The following is a 22108-nucleotide window of genomic DNA, read 5'->3' as shown; positions in this document are numbered from 1 at the left end:
TTGAAATATTTATGTATTCAAGTCATTAGGTTTTTTTTTTTTTGGTGTTGAAATGTTCAGCTGTTAATTTATTAATTTTTTGAAATGACATTTAATTTATGTATTAATATTTTTTTTATTCAGATCTAGTTATATATATACATATTTATTTATATATATATATAAAACTATGTATATATTTAACTATGGGCCTGAAGGCCATAAGGCCTAATAATTTCCGGGCCTTAGGCCTTAACAAGTATTGGTATTATTATTTTTTATTCAGATATAGTTAATAGAGTATTCTTTTTTTAAAAATTATGGGCCTTAGGCCCTAGGGCCTAACAATTTACGGGCCCTAGGCTTTAACAAGTATGAATATTATTTTTTTATTCCCCTTTTAACATATCATCTTATGGTGTTTCCTCCTCTCTCTTCTAAACTCTCTCTGCGCCGTAGTCTAAAAAAACTTCTCTCTGCGCCTCCCTTTTGAAACTGCTCTTTCTCCAAGTCGCATGGATCTTCCTTTTCCTCTACAAACCCAGTCACGATCGTCCTATTCCTCTGCAGATCTAGTTCGCAAGGTACTTTTTTTTTGTTCATTATGTATTTCAAGGTAACATCTTTATCCAGTTTCATGTTAAAAATATCGCCTTTATTTGGTTTCTCTTATGGTTCTGCATTTTTATTGTCATATTTTCTAGATTATAATTCTAAATCCGACCCCAGATTTTAATTTTGCCTAGTTATATGTTAAAGATGTCACCTTTATTAGTTTTTCACCTCCTAAAATTTAATTGCTTCTCATTCTTCTTTTGAAATCAATCATTATTTTCGTTTTTATATTTTATTTTATATATTTATGTGTTTATCTGTTTGATGAGTAAGATTCTTATCATTGAACAACAAAAGTTCCAAACCCCAAGCTGCAAACACAAGCAGGGACGGAACCATTTTGGGATTGGCCCCCCAACTTTTTTTAAAAAATTGATCTTGTATATATATGTACACAAAAGTTTGAACATTTCACCCTTGGTTGATATTCTTGGCCTCCCTTCACCCAAAAAAATTTACAAATTGACCCTTGAAACCCATTTTGAGAACCTTACGCTTTCTTTAATTGCACAAAAAAATAAATCCATGAAAACAAAACGACAATGTGTGGAATTTTTAGTTAATATTGTAGTGATTGAAAAAAAGAAAGAAAAAGAAAAAGAAGTCCATTACTCCATTTAGATTGGATTATAGTTAGCTTGCACAAATGCCCTAAATGTCTAACCAAAAGTGAGAAATGATAAAATTAAAACCTTCTCTGTACAATTTTCTGGGCTAAGAAAACACAGAGCTAGCTAAGCAAAAGCATATATATATATATATATATATATATATAAAACTGAGAAACAGAGCAATTGAGTATAAGCAACCAAACATTGCTTTGTTTTATTTACAGCCGAAAATGGATTTTTGAAACTACGATTTTTCATATTTAATAAATGAAGCAACACTTTAATTGGATGAAATTAACTGTTGCTTTTAGAGTTATTCCAGTATCACAAATTTTATTATACAATTTTTCATAACTATCTTATGTGACAAATTATAATGGATTGCTAATTACTTTCACATAGATTTACTATACTTGCTCCACCATTTATGGTATTCCTTATTAGAATTGTAGCAAAAAAAGTTATAGCCCTAGGCTTTAAGTCATTACAATACTTGGACAACATAATCCTTATTTGCTTATGTGTCGCTGTGGTAGTGTTAAAAAAATCTAGATTATAGCTCTCTTGGCTACAATTTAAAAGACGAAATGACCAAAAAAAGAGAAGAGAATTTTAAAAAGATGTAGCCAAGTGATTTTTTAGTGAGCATGTACCATTTCAAGGTCTTGTTCTTACTTCCCTGTCTCATGCTACATGGTCTTTTGTTTTTTTCAGTGGTACATTTAACCTTAAAATTGACAATAATAAGTTAATTTATATGACAGAGTCTGTCCTTAGATATGTGATCCTTCTATATTTTTCCAAGGTCTTGTTCTTGCTTCCCTAGCTAAAGCTGCAAGGTCTTTTGTTTGTTTCTGTGGTACATTTAGCCACTGCCCGATATCGACAGAACCGACCTTCACCGCACCGATCCGTCCGCCTCATGACACAACAACAGGTTTCAGGCACGGTGGTCGGTAGAATTTTTCGAGTATCGACGCTGGCCGGTGTGGCGAGCGGTGGTGAGTTTTGCACACCGACGAGAACCGCACCGCACCGATATATGTATATATAAACATAAATGAATATGTGTGTTTGTGTTTGTGTATAACAAAATACCGAGAAAGAGGTGATTTTCCCACAGAGAGAGAGAGAGAGAGAGACTTCTTTATAAGTAAAAAAAAATTATGCTAAACGGCGCCGTTTTGTATCCAAAATTAATATTAATATTAACTTCAAAGCTACGCCGTTTTTAGTATCATATTTATTTTATATAAAATAGTTAAACTTATGGTACTATATTTTACCTCTTGCATGGACATCAAATAGTCATCCTTTCTCTTGTACACGCTTTAAAATTGGTTCTATCTACATGTTCTTTCTTTCACCATCTTGAGTCTTGAACTTGATTCATTACTTCAGATTCTTAAACTCTGCATCTCTAATCTCTATCTACTATAGTTCGAAATTTGACATTAATTTATCATTACTCTATTCATATTAATCTATCTATAGCATTTAACATTATAAAATTATTGTTACCCATGAGCCTTTTTTCTTTCTATTTTATGAATTGTTAAAGATATGTGTGACACAAATTTACTAATTAATCTAGTTTACTATATTCATATATTATTCAAATGCTATAGTTCGAAATGTGAAATTTCTTGCATTTTTGTTTGCTGAATTTGTTTTTTGTTTTTAGTAGGTTTCAGCCTCCTCGGGAAATTAAAGAAATGTTGAAGTTGTGCTGGAAGTAGGAGAAGTGCACTGACAGCTTCAGGCTTGACCTCCTCCTCAGCGACAGCTTTACCTCATAATTAGCTTTAGGCTCGGCCACCTCAAAATCAGCTTCCTTTCTTACCTCCTCCTCCTTAGCCACAGCTTTATGTCTAACCTCCTCTTCCTCAGCCCCTTCATTTTCAACTCCCACTACTTCATTAGTAGGTGATGCTGCTACCCGTGTAGCATCTACTTTAGAGGTCATTGAATTCACAAATGTATGAAATTCATTTTTCACCCAATCCGCTCCCATGACCTCCTTTATTCTATTGAATGCAGTCTTGTCTTCCTCATAGGCAGGAACCTCAACGGTTGACGCCCTCACTACTTCCTCATACCAAGCAGCAACCCTTGCTTCCTTTTTTATTGGGCAGTGTTTGGCCGAAGCTGAGGCAAGAATTCTGAATTTAGACTTATGCAATCCATGCCAGTTTTTGGAGGTCTATGATTGTAAAGGGGAACAGTGTGAGTTTCGTAAGTATTTTGGTACTGAAGCTGGTTTGTTTCCTTTTGCAATCATAGACCTCCAAAAATTGGCATGGATTGCATAAGTCCAAATTCAGAATTCTTGTCTTAGCTTCAGCCAAACACTGCCCAATAAAAAAAGGAAGCTAGGGTTGCTGCTTGGTATGAGGAAGCAGTGAGGGCCTCAACCGTTGGGGTTCCTGCCTATGAGGAAGACAAGGCTGCTTTCAATAGAGTAAAGAAGGCCATGGGAGCGGATTGGGTGAAAAATGAATTTCATACATTTATGAATTCAATGACCTCTAAAGTAGATGCTGCACGGGTAGCAACACCACTTACTAATGAAGTGGTGGGGGTTGACAATGAAGGGGTTGAGGAGGAGGTTAGACATGAAGCTGTGGTTGAGGAGGAGGAGGTAAGAAAAGAAGCTGATTTTGAGGTGGCCGAGCCTGAAGTTGATTCTGAGGTGGTTGAGCCTGAAGCTATCGCTGAGGAGGAGATCGAGCCTGAAGCTGTCACTGAGGATGTCGAGGCCAGTAATGAAGCTATGGCTGTTAACGAGCAAAGAATTGCTGCCATCTACAAGAAGGAAGATGACGAGGATAACGAAGATGAAGATTGAGAAAAATTGAAGTATATATTTGGTGAGAAAATTCAAAATTCTGTTTGTGTATGAGCGAGAGATAAAGAGGGTGATTTAGTGGGTTTTTGTGGTGTGCTTTCTTTCTATCTTCTTGATTTTTTAATTTGCATGGTGATTTGTAGGATCTTTGATATGAGAATAGAATGCAGAAATATGTTTTGATTTTGTTAGTTCAACGAATTAAACACATTGCTGGGTAGCATGTACTATTTTATTTTGGATTATATTTCATTGGTAAATTGAAATATAATGTGTGAGGTTTGTTTTGAGTTGAGTGATATATATTTTCAATTTGTTAAGGATAAATTTATTGGTTATTTTTTAGTTAAAATGCTTTGGATTAAAAAAAAAAAAATTTAAATGGGTATAGGGTCGGGTATGGATATCCATGGATAATAAATCCGGATAGATGTCTGGAATGGATACTAATGGGTATTGCTATCCGGGTATTAGGATATGGGTATACCCGATCTACATCCTACCCATGGCCATCCCTAAATTTGAGAGAGGGGATCATCCGAACAGAGGGATTTAGTGGAAACAATCGTTTTTGGCGTTGTAGCTGATCTGTAATGGAATTTTTTATACTTTTTTTTTATAGGAATGGAAGTGGTTGTACAAGTGGTAATTACGTATCTGTTTTGCACCACTTCTTGTTTGTACCTCGTAGATTTTGTATGAGGATCCTTTTGTCTTGTTCTATGTTAATCCGAGTCATCTTCATGACTATTTCATGCCACCGCCCCCTGCTTTCACATTAAAAACTAATAATAATAATAATAATCATGATTAGGCACCGATATCTAGATTTCTAAAATCTAAAAGTAAAAAAGATTAACAATGCCCATAGTGAAATTTTTGCCAATTATCTATAGGTCTCCCTAAAACATAACTTCAATAGGGGAAGCAAGTTCTACGGATTTACAAAACATAAATATATTAGTGTTAAAACAAAAGGAGAATCGAGTTTGCAATACAAACTGTACCCAGTACTATTAAAAATTGCAGAACAAATTATTAAAAGAATAAAGAGAGAGAGAGAGAGCTATCCAAGAATCTAGGACAATTCAGCAAGAATCTGATCTCTATATCAATTACTATATAATTCATCCAAAAATTCCGCAGGCTGCTTAGCTTGAAATAAAGGCATGTTATTTGTATCATAGAGTTTAATCAATACAACATCTAATATCTAGCAATGATTACAGCCTTGGGAATTGTGGTCTTAAGTGTCTCGGACACCATGCCCACATAAAAGAGGACACATTTGAGCCTATCCTCCTACAGTGCCCCTTTGTGTACCGGTCTATAGGTGTGCCGACTGGCCCTGCCGGGTTTCCTCCCTTCTCCACCTCTTGGGGTAGTCTTCTAAGAAATCCAGTCAAATATGAAGATTCCATGTCCAATAATAGAACAACTGTCGTCTTACTTTCTTCACGGAACCTTTCAAGGGCCTCTCACCAGCAGCAGCAGCTATTTCAGCTTGTAGAGTTGGAAAGCGCTTCAACTCTTATATGGTCATAAACATCAATATAAATCCTATTTCTCATTGAATAAACATCAATACTTAAATAAAGGAAATAATACTAATCATAAGTTTCACTGAAAATTCACCTGAGTTTCCGCTTTTGGTTTCCTCATGAGTTCTTTTAAAACAAAGTGAACCTACACTACAAGAGCTAGATCAGTTTTACCAATTTGATTCTGACTACTTACTGCAGTCTTGGAAATGCATTCCAGAAGAAACTTGACAAACAAAAAGTACGAAAAACATGACAACTTATAGCATCCACAGAAGCTTCAGTGGGACCTCTAAAATAGCTGAGTGATCCCTCAATTAGGCGCCAGTAACCTTGCTCAGGGGTCCCTCAAGCAGCTGGTGGTGGTGGTCAGGCCCTTGAAAGATGCCTATCAAATGGAAGCTTCCTTAAAGCAGTGGTTGTCAAAGACTCCATAAATTTGATCACCTCCAGGCCACCTAATCTTAAAAAGGAATTTTTTTTTTTCCAAAGACGCGCAATATTATTATAGGCATTGGAATCACAATTAAAACATAGTGGCAAATCTAGCTGAAGCTGGAAAAACCATGAAAGATTATGGTTAGAAGAGAAGCTGAAAGATGTTTTACACTCCCTCCAAATGCACCTTGAAAATCCGGTCGAATGCATGGCAAAGTTCCAAGATAGTGTACAAATGGTCCTAAAACATCATACCTCAGTTAAGGAGAGCACAAATAGCATCTTCTTTACACACACAAAAAAAAAAAAATAATAATAATTTGCTACAGCTTCAAGCCACTCACCCCAGCATCAACGGCAATAGGTCTACCATGATGATCCATCTCCGACTCAAGTTCCTCAATGCTTTTATTAATTAGAGATGTTATACTTGAAATCTGAGCCCAAATTACAGACTCCAGGTGCTAGAATCAAGATCACAACATCAGTTTAATATCCTATACAAACATCATCTTAATTTGCAAGAAAGATGCACAAGAAAAAACCTTTGAGAGAAGTTTTGCAAGACACTCTGAACCCATTTTACTGGCTAAGTGTCCAGAGTCAGGACTGGTTGCAAAGTACTCCCACTCCTTGCACCTCGCAACTAATATGTCAACATTTTTATTGATGTCAGCCTGGGAACGGTTAACAATTCCAACCCAAGGATGATGCAAACGATACGATCTTCCTTCAATAACCTGAGAGCATATAAAGTATGTAAGAGGCAAAGAAAATAAATATATTAAGACATTTATATTTTTCAAAGCAATTTTGAACCAAGAAAATGCACAGGAAATGCAGCAAAATTAAAATGTTATAGCAAAGTTTTAAGGAACATTTCTCAAGAAAGGGGAAAAATGTATACGCTAAAAAACGGTTCTACTCTGAATACAATTCAACCCAATCAAATGTTAACCCCAATCACTTTGAGAGTTAAATGCAAATAAATTAGATAATAATTAAAAGCTAAGCTATACCTGATCAACAAAATCCATTTATAAAGGTGGGGTTATTGAGTTATTCACACAAACAAAGAGACTAAGGGAGATAGAGAGAGATCTTACATCCAATGCATTAGTTCCTTTGTCCATCGAATCCAACTTTGTCAACACACCAAATGTCCTCTCTCCTATGCAATTTACATACAGGATTCATAAGGGAAACTGGGAAAGCTAAACAAAGCGACAAGTCAAGAGTTCTGCAAAAAGAGCATAAACATACCAGTAGCATCCACTTCCCTAGCAAGTTTGATAGCATCTGATGTCGCAACATCTTGATTGGCTGACGATATTGCGAGTATGATACAATTAGGCTGCAAAAACCAGAGGACATAAAATTAACTAGAGACAATAACAGAAGGCATTGGACTCTAACTGAGGACAGAAAGGCTTGCCTAGAGGGGGAGAGAGAGAATGAGAGAGAAGGGAAAACTATTAAAAAATTCGGCAGATAAAAACAAATTGCAGAACAAGGATCCAAAGAAGAAACAATTAGTTTTATTGTACATCATGCAACAATTATAGTTGAGACTAGTGGCGGAGCCAGAAATTTAGATTGGGGGGGGGGGGGGGCAAGATTAAAAGTAAAAAACTAATCGAAAAAAATTAATCAATATTAATAACAAAATAAATAAGCAACTATATGCTAATGTAATTGACATATAGAATCTAACATAAAATGTAAACTTTAATTTGGCTTTTCACACCTAGCTTAATTTACTCAATTGCCCTAGAAGATTTTTCATATTTTGAAACTGCTGCATGATCTTTTCACACTTAATAGTCTTAAATATATCTTTCTAAACAATTATTCATTCATTGATCTCCAATTCGATTGCGTAGTTGATTTTTAATTATGTTCATTGCCGAAAAATCTCTTTCAATAATAGTTGTTGCAACTGGTAAAATCAATGCCAAGGTCATGAGTAAACCAATGGATATGAAACATCATTTTTCATTTCTACCATCTTTTCAGTAAGCTGCCCAATTCCTTTAAGTACTAAATGCTTTCAAAAACTCTAAGCTGTATCAAAAGACCTTTTTTTATTTTTATTTTTTTTATTTTTTATAATGTGAGGCATCCTTTACTCCTTTATATTATATTATATTATATATATATATATATATATATTTATTTATATATTTTATAGAGTCCTATTAGTATTAGTATTAGGTTGTGTAATTCCTTTTAAGTTTGGCAGTACGATCCTCTTTTCTTTTACTCTTTTTTTTTTTTTTTTTTGTTTTGTTTTAATCATTAATAGGTCAGCCCCATTCCCCTATGATTCCTATTTCCTTATACGTACCATATTAGTAGCAAAAAAATTTGAAAGTTCAGGGGGGGCAGGTGCCCCCCCTCGCCCCCCCCTCCCTCCGCCCTTGGTTGAGACAATCCAAGAATTTGTTATTCATTATTATCCCCTCACCCATACCTATACAGTTCTTTTAAGCATAAAAATGTAAAAAGCTCATAGAATAAGATCACAAATACAGAGTGCGATAGTTACATGATATATAAACAATGTTGACAGATCAAGAACCGCTCATTTTGATAAATCAAATCCTACATGAACATAACAACGATCCAGAACATGTGATAATCATAAATATAATTAAGACTAACTTACAAATTACACCCATTGACCTAGCTTCATTTTTTTTTTCCAACATAGTCCTTCCATCCACTTACGGTGAATCTTCACCACTAAGGTTGCGTTTGGTATTAGCTGAAAAATGCCATTTTTTTTTACTATTTAGCTTATTTTTGCTATTATTCATGGGTTTTATTACACTTTTTGATAGTATTCATAGGTTCCAGTGTACTATTTCAGCTAGTGTTTAGCTTTATCTACAGTACTTTTAGAAAAAAGTTTTTAGTTTTAGCTAAATAAACTGTTCTCAAGTGGACACTAAGGTTACGTTTGGGATTAGAGTTTAAAGTTAGCTTATGTTACTATTCAGCTTATTTTTGCTACTATTCTGCTAATTTTTACTACTATTTGTGAGTTCCATTGCACTTTTTGGTACTATTTATGAATCCCACTCAGGAGCGGCCCAACATAATTTGGGACCTAAGGTGAAAAATTTATGTGGGGCCTTTAAAATGTAAATATTAATTAAGCAAAATTATTTAATTTTAATCAAATCAAGGTTAATTTGGTATGTTAAATACATAATTTGATGAATGATACCAACTAAACTAATGTTAATTTCATATAAAGAATTAAATATCATAGTTGAACCATAAATATTAATAAAATAAAAAAATAGAAATATACTATGATTAAAAAAGAGACTTTATTTTGGATATATGAAGATGCATAGTTAAGTAAAGTTGTAATCTAATTTTTAATTTTATATCTTGTTTTTGAGAGAGAGAGAGAGAGAGATGTAGATAGTATTTGGTGTGTGGCTTTGTAGGATATCAGTTTACAAAAATTAAAGTCTCAACTCTCAAACTATTAGGGGAGATTAATCTAGAATTGATGATTTAACACATTTGCAACATTTTTTTTTTTATAAACATTTTAGGGTTTAATTGGCTAAGGGTTCAATCGGTCTCGTACTTTTAGAGTCTTAATAGAAATGAAAATGAAAAATGCACTAAAAGCAATATAAAATGTTCAAAATATAATGTGACATTGACTCTCAATGATGAACTTCATCAATTTAACTAATGAATGTTTGAATCATTATTTTGTAATTAAAAACATAGCAATTTGTAAGTCATAAGTCAATAATAAAATTTGTAATATCCTTAACATCACTAATAAAAAAAATGCACAACTTTTAAAATAAATATATAATTTTATAAAAATTTGGCCTTTAACCATGGGAAGTGGGGCCTTTTTCCCTAAGGGGAATTTTTATTTGATGGGGCCTTAGGCCTAGGCCTAAATTTTCTAGGCCTTGGGCCGGCCCTAGTCCCACTGAACTATTTCAACTAGTTAGTTTTTACCTTTATCTATAGTACTTTTAACAAAAAGTCAGTTAAATAAGCTGTTTTCAAATGGACCCTAAGTCTACCAAAACAACATCATTTTGGAAATTTTAAATAAATAAATAAATAAACTAAAACCAACAAGAGATTGGAACTAGACAATAGGACTAGCACCTATATGGGAGGAGGTGCTTGTTGAGCTAGAGTTTGTTGAGCTAGAGTTCATTAGCTGAAAACATATTAAAGTTAAAGGGTAGGAATGGAGAAAAACAATGAAATATAGAGGATTGAATTAAAAAAAAAGGTCAAATTTAAAGTGTGTAATTTGTAGTTTTGCCTATAACAATCATGTTTTCAAATGAGTCTATCAATATGGCACTAAGTGTTCCTTAAGATGTGCCTAAGAAATCAGCAAAATATGCTAAGTGTCCTATGGGATTCATTAATATCTCAATGACTACTTTCACTGATTCCCATGAAGTTCCATTGTTCATGATGTCACAGAAAAATTAAACCTCAATATATGAAGCACCATATTATCATATTTAATAAAATTGACTTTGTTAAATTGGAGGGAAAAGGGGGGAATTGTTACCTAGGGTTCTTAAAAGAATTAAAAGAGTAGAGTAACCTGTGGCAGTGAAAAGATCACCAAAATGAAAGGGTCTTCCACTCATTAGTCATTACACATTGATGTACCCTTTTTGAGATGGGAATGTCCCATTACCTTCTCAATATAAGTTCGAACCATATTTTCAATATCTTCAACAATACTTTCAGGTTGTCCCTCTGGAAAGAGGAAAAAAAGGAACAACTATCTTAGTTAATGAATGGAAAATAATCATCATATAATCTAGAAGTTTAATCAAGTACAGAACATACCAACAACAACTTTTGTGAAACCCGGTAGATCAATCAGGGATAAGTTGACAACTGCCAAATGAAGGAAAACAAGAATAAGTGTTGAAAAATATATTAAAACATGGGGAATAGAATTATATCAACTATTTAATCAAACTTCATGCCATGCAACATTACCCGGTATAAGACAACATGAGCAAATGAAATTTAAGTGCAAGCAAGGAACACATCAAATAAGTGAAAATAATGTCCCGGGTATTATAACCAATAGTTATTCTTTATAGATCACACACAATATTCAGGATTGCACCAATGCAAATCTTTAGAAATCACACACACTCCTCAAAACCCACAGAAACCAATTTGTTGTCTATCTTTCTTTCCCTTCTAATATTTTTTTTCTTCGTTTCCTTTAATAAATGCAAAATGCACCATGCACATGGGAGCCAATGACGAAGAAACCATTAAATGACTTTGTTAAATGATATCTAATCTGCAAAGAGAAGCTAAATAGTGAGATTTCACAATTCAAACTACTGCTAAACAGCCTTACTCAAGTGACAAATACATATATACAATGTTTTCTTCTCAAGCAACTATTGCAGAGACTAGCTGTTTTTCATGCACAAGATAATATTTATACACATTAGTGCATTTTGCATCAGCTTTTTGGATTGTTAGGGAGAAGTAAACATCTAATTTTTCTGTCAAACTATAACTTCTTTTCAGTTCAAAATTATGCCAAGGCAATTAACTAATATTGATGGAAAAAAATACTGGCTGTGCTTAAAATTGCAAAGAATTGGTATCACACAAGCATCATAAAATGTCATGCATACAAACAAATTAAGATTATATTGCAAAAAGCATGGCTTTTCCAGATGAAGCAAAACATATTCTGCGAAAGTATATCTAGCACTGGTGATTATGATACAGGACCGTTAAGAAATTCAGTACTATACTAGATTTCCTGAAAAATTCTTGAATAAGGATTGATGTTTAAGAGTTTAGGTTAAAAAAGAATGGATGTTGATGGCTGTTTGGGGGCTGAAACAGGGAATAAACAAAAAATAACATAAATAAAACACTAGGAATCACGCCTAGGTCTTCCTAAGCATCACACCTAGGGTTCCTTGGCATCACACATCGGAGAAGTTTGCATCACACAAACAAAGCTTAAAATAAGCTGCTGAAATAGCATGACTACAAAAAGGTTATAGTTATCCTTTTCCTAGTAGAACTTCGACTCTAAAAAACCAATTCCTAGAATGAGTAGGAATACTAATAATAATTACATAAAAGACTTAATAATACGTAAACATAAAATAAGACTCATGGGCCTTTGGTATGGCTAAGGACAGCCCATTCCGGATTTCTTGAAATTACCAAATTACCCTTATTCTAATAGAACTTAATTAACACTGATCCAACAGCTTCTCAACCTAAAAGACGCAATATTAATAACTAAAATAGCTAAAATAACTTATGAAAGGTGCTAAGAAGGTCCAACATCAAAATTAGACCACAATTCTTGAATCTTTGTATATTTAATCTTTTTTTTCCTTAAGTCCTTCCTTGTCCTCATCAGATTAATACAACATAGCATAACTTGCCACAAATGACAAATGAAAATCATATATGCAGTTTGAATGGAGCAATAATTGCAACTAAAACTCCCAAGGACATTTTAAAAAGAAAGTAACCCAGAATAACGTGCCTAATAAATTTGAAACAAAAGCAATAAGGAGAAATCTTTTTATCTAGGAACAGGAGAAATCTGTTTTGAAATTTGGAGCATAGATACTGAGATGGATAGGAACATGAGAAATCTGTTTTGTCTTCCTGGTTATTCTATTAGTCTCATCCCGAATCTCCTTGCAAACAAGGGCTGTATGGAAAACTCAAAAGGCAAAATATTAGCTCCAGCATCATTTTACTCTTAGATACAGAAGGCAATAAACAATGTCAAAGAAATCTTTATACATTGAAGAATGTTGATACTAGCAAGTCAAGGAGGAGAAGTCTAAACTCATGCCAATCCCCACAGAAGACAAAAGTAAATTTGAATAGGCAATAAGTTGAAAATAATTCTGGAAATCCTTACAAAATAATGTGCTTTAAACTATTAAATTTTTTTTTTGGTAATTTACAAGCACCTAGTGGGTTTAGAACCCATGACCCCATCCTCCTCCCATTTTTATGGGAGATGGAAAAGCCGTTTAAGCTAGAGCACATTGGCATGTTTTAAAATATTAAATTAAGCATTAGACAAAGCCTGAAAGACTAAAAAACAGAAAAGGTTATCTAGTTTGGTCACAAATTATGGGACCAAATATATACAAGGTCCTTAAGGAAGAAGCTATGATTAAAGCCCAACATTGTGATAAATTCTCCATCCTTTTCTCTTCTTTTTATTTTTCTTCCTTTTTTGATGAATTACTTATCCATCCCATTTTTTAAAGTCTTTTCAATCTCAAGGAATAAAAGACAGAACCAGATATAAATTATAACTGCTAGAATACACTAGATTACCCTTTGCCTCCAGACATGGCTTATGAAAGGTAAGCAAATTTTGACCGACAGCATCTTTCTAAAATCTTAAAACAGAGTACTTAGTCTACCACAAAACACGTGAAAAGCAGAGCTTCAATATTTAGCATGCAGCACAACCATTGATCAGGTATGAGTAAAATACCAAACCAGTTTCATTAGACATATTACCCAAAATTGGAGCTGAATCCCACAAAACATTATTCAAAAGATAAATTTCCTATATAAAAATACCCTTGGCAACCTGCGTTGGACCACTATTTTTTCCTCTTTCTTTTTAAAGAAAATCACATTCCTTGATTTGGGAGTCACTTGACAGCTTCAGCATAAGGTACCCCCATATTAACAGAGGCAAGCATAACAGCTGGACAATAATTTCTAGAGTAAGAAAGTCCAGCTCAGACTACAGTTCCTTTCACAACAAACAGGTCAGAGTATACCTATTGAAAAATAAAACATGTTCATTCTATCTAAGTCGCTAATAAAAAGTTGAGCTTCAAATAGAGGCTTTTAAGTTTTAACCCAGTTGATAGTAGGCAGGGTAACCCTAAATTCCCATAAACAGGACATGTCAATAATGCTTTAAAAGCATCAAATAGCTCTAGAGATTTATTACTTATAGGCAAAAAAATTTAGTTGAATCTCATAAAACTTCACTAATACCAGCTAGAATTCAACAAAATTTCCAAATTCACTAATGAAGACCGAATGCTTATTTTTCATAAAGGCGCTAATACTAACTATCTACTATGTCTCATCCATATTCTTACATCATCTCTCACATAATATGGAACATAGTTATGGCCCATGAAAACTGAAACCAATTAATATTCATTATGTAATACTGCCTCCATGAAGCTAAGAGTTAAAACAGAGCCATTTGTAGCTTATTTTGAGCAACTACGGCTTATTTTTACAAAACTGAAATTGACATCACACATATGAAACAAGTAATTCACTAAAAGAGGAAAAAGATCACATACCAAAATCAGAGAATTTCCTCCTCAGGATGTGAAGGAAGTCGACATACTCTTGCGTTCCTTCATCCATCTTGTGAAGCTGCAACACCAAAGGCCGCCTGTGCCAATCCCTGCAACAGTCAAAGCAAGTCCAAATACCAAAAATTCATCACAGTTAGCAAAATAACAAAAAAGAAAATTTAAAAAAAAAAAAAAATCTGTATAAACGAATAAAGTTTTTTTTTGGAACACGAGTGAGAATCCATAAAAGAACTAACCTGATCCTCTTGGAAGAAAGTCAAGCCCTACAATACTCTCCAATACCGATGATTTTCCCGAACTCGGCACTCATTTCAAACCATAAACCAATCAGACCAAAAATTCAGCTCAAATCTTTTACTTTTCCTTACTAATAAACTTGAAATCTCTCTCTCTCCCCCTCCTGCAAATGAAAACTTTCACTTTTTCAAATGAACTCATCTTCTCTCTCTAGAAAATCACTCTAGACTCCTAAACTTTCTTTGCGTCAAAATTCTCTCTCGATCTCTAAACTTTCACTTTCCCTTGCTAAGAGCATCTGCTCCAGTCTCTCTAATTAACAGTAACTTTTACGAATCACTTATTTACTTTTTCAAATACGACTTCTAACAAATTCTTAATCTATATCTTTTTGGATAGGATATAGATTAAACTCTTGAATACATAATTGGGCCTCCATTTACTTACACAATAGTTAGACTCGGCCGGTCCACTCTATGATAAAAAGAATAAGTCGTACTGCAAATAAAAATATCAATGGCCGACCCAACGGACTAGTCGACTAGGGAGTGAAGGAGAAATTAACTGAGGGTCAATTAAATAGTTCTGGGTTATGAAAAGAGAGTTAAGAAAGTTTGGGAAACGAAGAGAAACGGAAACTAAGTAGGAAGAGAGATTTAGATAATAAAAAATTGAGAATCAATTTATCGATCTGAGTTTCATTGAATTAATTCATCTCAGTACAAATATATATATATATATATATATTATTTTATATATAAGAGCTATGCTTAACTGCTCAACTAGCAGTTTTTACCTTTACATAAGAAACTATTAACAGCCCTAACAACCAGAAACGCCAGTGATACAATCGTTTCAGCTGGAGAAACATAGGGAAATGCATGTATAGTATATGAACTGACAGAAGGTTAGAAGAAATTCTGTGCGCTCTTAAGATGTTTCTAAGTTTGAAATTGTATGATTGATTTCTCAATCAACCATTAGTTATATGTGTAGTTGGGAGAGCTTTTCCATTGTACCTACAGAACTGTATTCTTAATCACCACACGCATTCTGCATAGTGAGATTGGTACGATTTGCAGTCAAATGGTCTGCTGCCCCTCTGTCCGTTATCCATGATTCATCAGCTTGTGCTTGTGAGAAACTGCGATCTTGTCATGAGACGAGAAATATTGTCTCTCAAAATGATCGCTCAATTGATGACATTGTTCTTTCTAGATCAAACAATGTTTTGCATGGAATAAGAAGACCAAAATCAAGGAAATGCATATGATCTTTTATTGAAATATATATTCTACTTTATTTTGAGATAGAACATAAAATAAAAATTACAAGGCGTTCTAATAACATGTAAAATTATATAGGTAAGAATGGTCTAAAACCAATAATTTAAGTTCAGAAGTGACGATAGGTACCCACTCTGCTTAACTGAAGTCGGTCTTCTAAGAAATAATAAAATAAAAATTGTAGTTAACATGCATTATATAAAATAATTTTTTTTTTTAGAATTTTCTTGATCATTGCAAGGGGTCCTAATGAGTAGATATCTAATTATCAATCAAACTTTTTAAAATTTAGAGGAAAAAGAAATGGATGACATAAAACTTTCTAGATATATAAAGGGACCTGAATAACATGATTGCTACACGTTTAATGTTTGCCACACATTCAGTTTGCAACTGGAAAAAGTCTCCAAATTTCCAAGACTAAACTTTACAAGTTTTGGATGTTCCGGATAATGACTAAAGACTTGGTGAAATGTTAATAGGATTATAGTCTTCTAATTGTGTCACACATTTTGAAGGTTGAAGGACTTTGCCAATCTGACATATCAATGACTAATTGTAGTGCTATTGTTTTCTCTCACCCATATTTTAAGAAACTAGTTAAACTTTTCTTAGATGATATTAGAAAATCCCCTTAAGCCCGGCTCCTTCTTTCTTTTAGATACAACAGAAATTCAACTTTTGTAAACAAATTTTAAGAGATAAAGCTATTAATTAAATTTTTTTAGCTGATAATTTTGAAAAATTATTTGCCTTCCCCTAAGCCCCATTCCCCCACTTAACTACTAAAATATTATATACGTTTAATTATTTAGGAAGGAAAATTATGTTCGGTGGGTTGGCATAAGCTAGCGCCGTACAGACTCTCAATAAAATGAGAAAACGATAGTGACATATACTTAAATTAGTAAAAATGATGAATGGATGTCAGAATTATTTTAAATGTGATGTAAAAAATTTGTAGTATCCCTACTCCCTAGTATTGCTCTTAAAATTGTCATAGCAATTAAAATAAACTTGTGCCAATAAATAGATTAAAACAACACTAGTTTATCTCTGCAAGTCTTTATTAACTGACAAGAAATATGAGTTTTACAAGAAAAATTAGAAAATAAATAAAAAGAAAGTAACGTGATAATCTTAAAAAGAGATAAATTACTTGACAGCCATATTAAACCAAACCGTTATGCATTTTTTTCATAACAAAAAAAAAAAAAAAAAAAGAAAAAAAAGAAAGAAAAAAAGAGAGACAATAAAAATGTTCATCGATTATTAGTCTATTTTATCCTTCTTTTTCTTTTTTTAATTTTATTTTATTGAATCTAATTGTAACCAAGTGTAATGTTGGCTCCACCACTACACACATGAAATTGGAAATACTACAAATTGTACCCTCTTGATGATGCTATCACTTTATGTTCAACTTTTATTGCATGAAGCATTCCCAAGTTGTAGGTAAGGACCACCTATATACCTTACACTAATTAAGAAATTTTCTACTTTTACAGTGATCTAAGAACAAGAATTAATAATTGTATTTTGTTTTCTGGCATATAAATTGATGACAGGTATCTTTCATTCAACCAGCATAGTTATTAGAGGGACCCGGATAAGAATAGCCTGATTGCTACGCCTACGTGTCCAGATTGCAACTCTACAATCAGCAACAGCCAATTATTATACCATCCAAAATTCCAAGACTTCAGCTTTCCAAAGTCTTTGGGAAGTTTTTGGAAGTTCCAAACAATGACCAAAGACTTTTGAAATATTAACATTAATGTCCCGTTTGGAACAACTTGTTTAGTTGAAACTGAAAAATTTTTACAAAAAATAATATAGACAAAGCTAGAAGGTAGCTGAAATAGTATAGTGAGAATCATGAATAGTATCAAAAAATATAATGGGACCCATAAATAGTAGTAAAAATAAATTGAATAGTAAAAAAAACTGGCTTTTTAAACCATGCGAAATGCACACTAAAAGTCTACTAATCTATACCACATGTTTTTAAGGTACATTGAATCTTTTAGTAAGAATAGTCAGTATTTTGTTTTCTCTCGTATAAATTAATGGCAGATATCTATCATTCAATCACTGTGTATTTCACCAAGTCTTTTGGTCTTTGCTCAGAACTTCCACAGGACTTGGGAAGTTATAGTCTTTTCTATTAACCGGTGTGCGTTTTCAAGGTTGATGAATAATTGAGTCGAAAGCAACGAACAAGAAATTGAGGATAAAAGAATTTTGGGTTATGAAAAGAGAAATAAAAGAGTTTGGGAAGTGAAGAGAAAAGGAAACTAAGTGCCTGTTTGGATATCGCTTATTACTGAAAATTGAAAACACTATAACAAAATAATTTTTAAATGTGTGAATAGTATCGTGGGACCCAGCATTAAAGTTGTTTTTGCTGAATTCTATACTTGCGGGTCCCGTGAACAGTGCATGGGACCCACAGTAAAATGCCAAACGTAGAGGAAATTCAGTTTTCAGTGCAATCCAAACATACACTAAGAAGCAAGAGATATTTAGATAAAAAATAGAGAATTAATTGAATTAATTCATCCCAGTACAAATATATTATTTGTATATGAGAGTTAGACTTAACTGCTCTACTAGCCATTGTTACCTTTTTCATAACAAACCATTAATTAACTACCTAACAACTGTAACTAATTCAGCTGATTCTATAACAGAAACGCTAGTGCAAGAATTGTTTTAGCTATTCTATATACAACCACCGGTCATTTATCACTAGTATTTTAAAAAAAAAGACTTCAACAAATTCAATGTCAAAGCCAAGATTTTAGTTCACGATTCATCATTAAAATAAAAGTAGGATAAATTAAAGTAATTCCAAAAATGTTAATTAATATAAATTAAAATTTGAAATCTCAAATTAGTGTGAAAACACTATAGTTTGTTTAGACCCCAATTTTAATTACGGCTTGATTAATTTTATGCTTAACACACTTAATGCGGAATAACATGATTAGCAAATTAATCAATCGAAACATTCAACAATTGCATGGATGAACAAATAAGTGCAATGCTAAAATGGAACGAGCAGTGGGTAAAAGAACAGCAAACCCAAGATAACACGACGATGTGTTATCGAAGAGAAAACCGAAAAACTCGACCAAAAACCTCTCCATGACCCTCTTACTTGAAATGATACACTAGTGAATAATTTAGAGTACAAGGATACCAAAAAGACCTTCCAAGCCTATCTACTCAAAGTACTTGAACTCTCCAAGCTCCCGCTACCAACAGACTTCTCGGAGTCTTGTCTTCACTAGTTATCCGGATCCCACGATATTGCCCGATTGCACTGCCAAGCCTCACCGGCTTCTTTTGGCAAATACCCAATGCTTCCCAAGTTCCAAAGCACTCTATACATTATGAATAGGTGTGGGTTATGTTTGGGTACAAATCTCCTCTCAAGGTATAATAATCAGAGAAGGGAGAAAAAGAGAGTACAAGGATTTCTCTCTTAAGGATGAGTAGCTCTCTCTAACAATGTGGGTGTATTGTAGAAACCTCTCTAGTGTTTTCTTTTGAATAGCCTCCTTACAATTTTGTGGGTAATGAGGGTATATATATAGTATGGGTGAAGGCTATAAGAATCACATTTAAAATCATCTAAGTAAAGAGTTTCACTGGTTACTCGCAGGTTAGCCAAGTCATGATGTGACTCGCGAAATACAGTCTGACACTTGAATCTTTAGCTTCCAGCATGTGCTTCTCATGTGACATTGCATGGGTCGTTCACTTGCAAGTTAGTCACGAGCAAGTTGTGAACTTCACTGTCTTGAGCAATCTTCTCCAACTTAATACTAAACTCATTGCAAATAAATCCCACAAAATACAACGTAATAAATTAATGCAATTACAACATTTTTTATCATGGAATAAAGCCAACATACAAGACCATTATTATTATTATTTTTTCTTCTGTGCTCAACATACACAACTTCACTACTAGCATATTCTTTGAAAATGTAAAATAGTAAACTGTAAAAGACTTAACTTCCACACTTTTCACTTTATATACATTAAAGTTTTTAGTTTTTCAATAAGTAATGAAAATTTTATTAAGAAAAGGTTAATTGATGCTCTAAGGAATTTTTTAGTGCACTATATTAGGAAAGTTTTTATGGGAAAATAAAGAAAACAATTAATGTTTTGAAATTATTTTCTATTTCCCATAAGAGTAGTATAAAAAATTTCATGAAATGGTTTATTATTGTTATTTGATGGGGTAAATTATATTATTTTAATATGTTGTATCTAAATATATAAAAACTGGGATGTGGGTGAGTTGTAAAATGGTATAATAAAATAGATAAAGTAGATTTTTCAAGTGTAAATTTTGACTACGGTTAAATGTGAAAACTCACTCATGTCACTAATAGAACTACAAGGTTCTTGGGATCCAATACCCGTAGTCAAGCCCATTAAAAAAACATTGTTTTGGAAAGTGAAAAATATAAATAAATAAAGTTAAATTGGACATAGAATTGATGAAATGACTAAATTGAAAAAAAAAATGAAAATGAAATAAAAAAATTTTAAAATTAAAGTTACAAAATGAAATAATATTAGAGGATATAATTTGTAATATATATATAATTTTTTATTTAAATTTTCTTAATGTAATTATCAATTTAAAAAAAAAAATTATTTGAGCAAAAAGAAATAGATGACATTAAATAGTCCCTGATAATACCATTTCTACACTTTCAACTTAGCATGGTTAATTCAGACACCCAAACAATATAATTGCTATGCGTTTAATGATTGCTTGCTACACGTTCAATTTGCAATGACTCAGCGATTTGAACAAACAATTCTATAGTCCAAAATTCCGGGTAAGTAATAATAGACGAACCCTGCAAAAAAATATGCTTCTCAAGTCTTTGTAAGTTAAACATCAACAAATAATGAATATTGAAATAGCGATTGGTTATACAGTTTGTAAATGTACTGTAATAAAATTTATAATATTTCTAGCATGATTTTTAAAAAAATCATCGTTAAATAAAATAACTGATTTTTACCAAGCACATGCCAATAATAAGTAAATTAAAACAATAATGGTTTTGGAGTACACAAGTCTCACCAATTTCCTTAGCACAGCGAATGAAAAATAACATCAAAATTGAATCTGACGCTCTGTTTTTTGTATACTCTCAACACAATATAAGTTCACAGCTATGCAAAACCAAATTATCATTTTGCATTTTTTCCATAACAAAAGGAAAGAGGAAAAAGAAAACAATGAAATGATTTTTTTTTTTTAAAATTCTAGTTTGCCTTTTTTTTTAAAGTATATTTCATTGAATCATATTGAAAATAGTCAGTCATAAGTAATCCCCCCTCCCCTTTTTTTTTACCAAAAAGAAATTGAGTATGATGTTGGCTTCGCCATTGTATACATGAAATTGAAAATGCAACACCTTAAACGAGTTAATGATGTTTTCCGAAGTGCCTATATTTCAACCAATGGATCAGCTAAAGAATTGCAACCCCTTCTAGGCCAACTGTGGGAAACTAGGAGGTTTTGAACATCCTCCACAGGCTGCACCATATATCAAATGAGAACTGAGAAATTCAACAATTATGCCAAGAGGATGCCTTATTTCTTATTTGCTGAGTGGGTGGGTCCTTTACAATGTGCTAAATGTCTAGCATGTTTTACCCACAAAAAAAAAAAAAAAAAGTCTAGCGTAAATGTCATAGGTTAATTATTTTTATAAGCTGATGGTCCTAGATAGACAGAGACAAATATATCCACTATAGGCATCAATATAAGTGATTCTAGATTTAAAGTATATGGGATTATTATGATATTTTTTTTATAAGGAGTTTTTAGTTTTTAAAATCTGAGTCGGATAATCTGATTTTTTTCACTTTCAAAACTAGTTCTTATAAATAAATAAAAATAGAGTATCCCATAATAAATTTTCCATGCCTTTGACAATTGGCAACAATTCCACATGCCACAATTCACGGTAGTTAATAGAGTGGCTCACAAAACCTTAATTTTGTCTTTTTGATGAGGAGACACTAGACCTTAATTTTCCATGTCATGGGCCAAAGACTTTTTGAAACATTTTATTGGCTTAAAGTCTTTTTTAAGGTAATAATTAGAGCTCAGAAG

General features: G+C 32.8%; 2 protein-coding genes across 5 annotated transcripts; one reads left to right on the top strand and one right to left on the bottom strand.

Annotated features, from left to right (window-relative positions):
- The first annotated feature begins 400 nt into the window (after window positions 1–400).
- On the top strand, window positions 401–4244 carry LOC115957620. Of its 2 annotated transcripts, none has more exons than XM_031075911.1 (2): window positions 401–563; window positions 2893–4244. In XM_031075911.1, the coding sequence occupies exon 2, from the start codon at window positions 3679–3681 to the stop codon at window positions 4051–4053; it is 375 nt and encodes a 124-aa protein (XP_030931771.1). In that variant the 5' UTR covers window positions 401–563; window positions 2893–3678; the 3' UTR covers window positions 4054–4244. The 2 variants fall into 2 exon arrangements, with proteins under 2 accessions (XP_030931771.1, XP_030931772.1); XM_031075912.1 differs by having other exon boundaries at window positions 2890–4244.
- Window positions 4245–5198: 954 nt separating this feature from the next.
- On the bottom strand, window positions 5199–15996 carry LOC115957618 (dynamin-related protein 1E-like). 3 transcript variants are annotated; one of them, XR_004084382.1, is made up of 11 exons: window positions 14662–15328; window positions 14408–14514; window positions 10896–10946; window positions 10741–10802; window positions 7296–7386; window positions 7139–7203; window positions 6578–6772; window positions 6377–6496; window positions 6220–6273; window positions 5689–6057; window positions 5199–5583 (listed from the first exon to the last, which is right to left on the bottom strand). XR_004084382.1 is itself a non-coding variant. In XM_031075909.1 (11 exons), exons 3-11 carry the CDS (start codon window positions 14472–14474, stop codon window positions 5986–5988), a joined length of 777 nt encoding a protein of 258 aa, XP_030931769.1. In that variant the 5' UTR covers window positions 14475–14514; window positions 14662–14825; window positions 15682–15996; the 3' UTR covers window positions 5199–5985. The 3 variants fall into 3 exon arrangements, 2 of the variants coding, with proteins under 2 accessions (XP_030931769.1, XP_030931770.1); XM_031075909.1 differs by adding an exon at window positions 15682–15996 and having other exon boundaries at window positions 5199–6057; window positions 14662–14825; XM_031075910.1 differs by having other exon boundaries at window positions 5199–6052.
- Between the last annotated feature and the right edge of the window lie 6112 nt (window positions 15997–22108).

The sequence above is a fragment of the Quercus lobata genome, chromosome 8, assembly GCF_001633185.2.
Source record: "Quercus lobata isolate SW786 chromosome 8, ValleyOak3.0 Primary Assembly, whole genome shotgun sequence".
In the NCBI taxonomy this organism is placed as follows: Eukaryota; Viridiplantae; Streptophyta; class Magnoliopsida; order Fagales; family Fagaceae; genus Quercus; species Quercus lobata.
Note: the sequence above shows the minus strand (reverse complement) of the source record. Positions and strands in the feature narration are given on the sequence as shown.

Excerpts from the sequence above, each read along its gene's own strand:
- LOC115957618 (XM_031075909.1), bottom strand. The coding sequence starts at position 14,474 with ATGGATGAAGGAACGCAAGAGTATGTCGACTTCCTTCACATCCTGAGG. Across the intron at positions 10,803-10,895 it reads TTTCACAAAAGTTGTTGTTG|AGGGACAACCTGAAAGTATT; the intron begins GTATGTTCTGTA and ends TCCTCTTTCCAG. Across the intron at positions 6,058-6,219 it reads CATTCGACCGGATTTTCAAG|ATTAGGTGGCCTGGAGGTGA; the intron begins GTGCATTTGGAG and ends TTCCTTTTTAAG.
- LOC115957620 (XM_031075911.1), top strand. The coding sequence starts at position 3,679 with ATGGGAGCGGATTGGGTGAAAAATGAATTTCATACATTTATGAATTCA.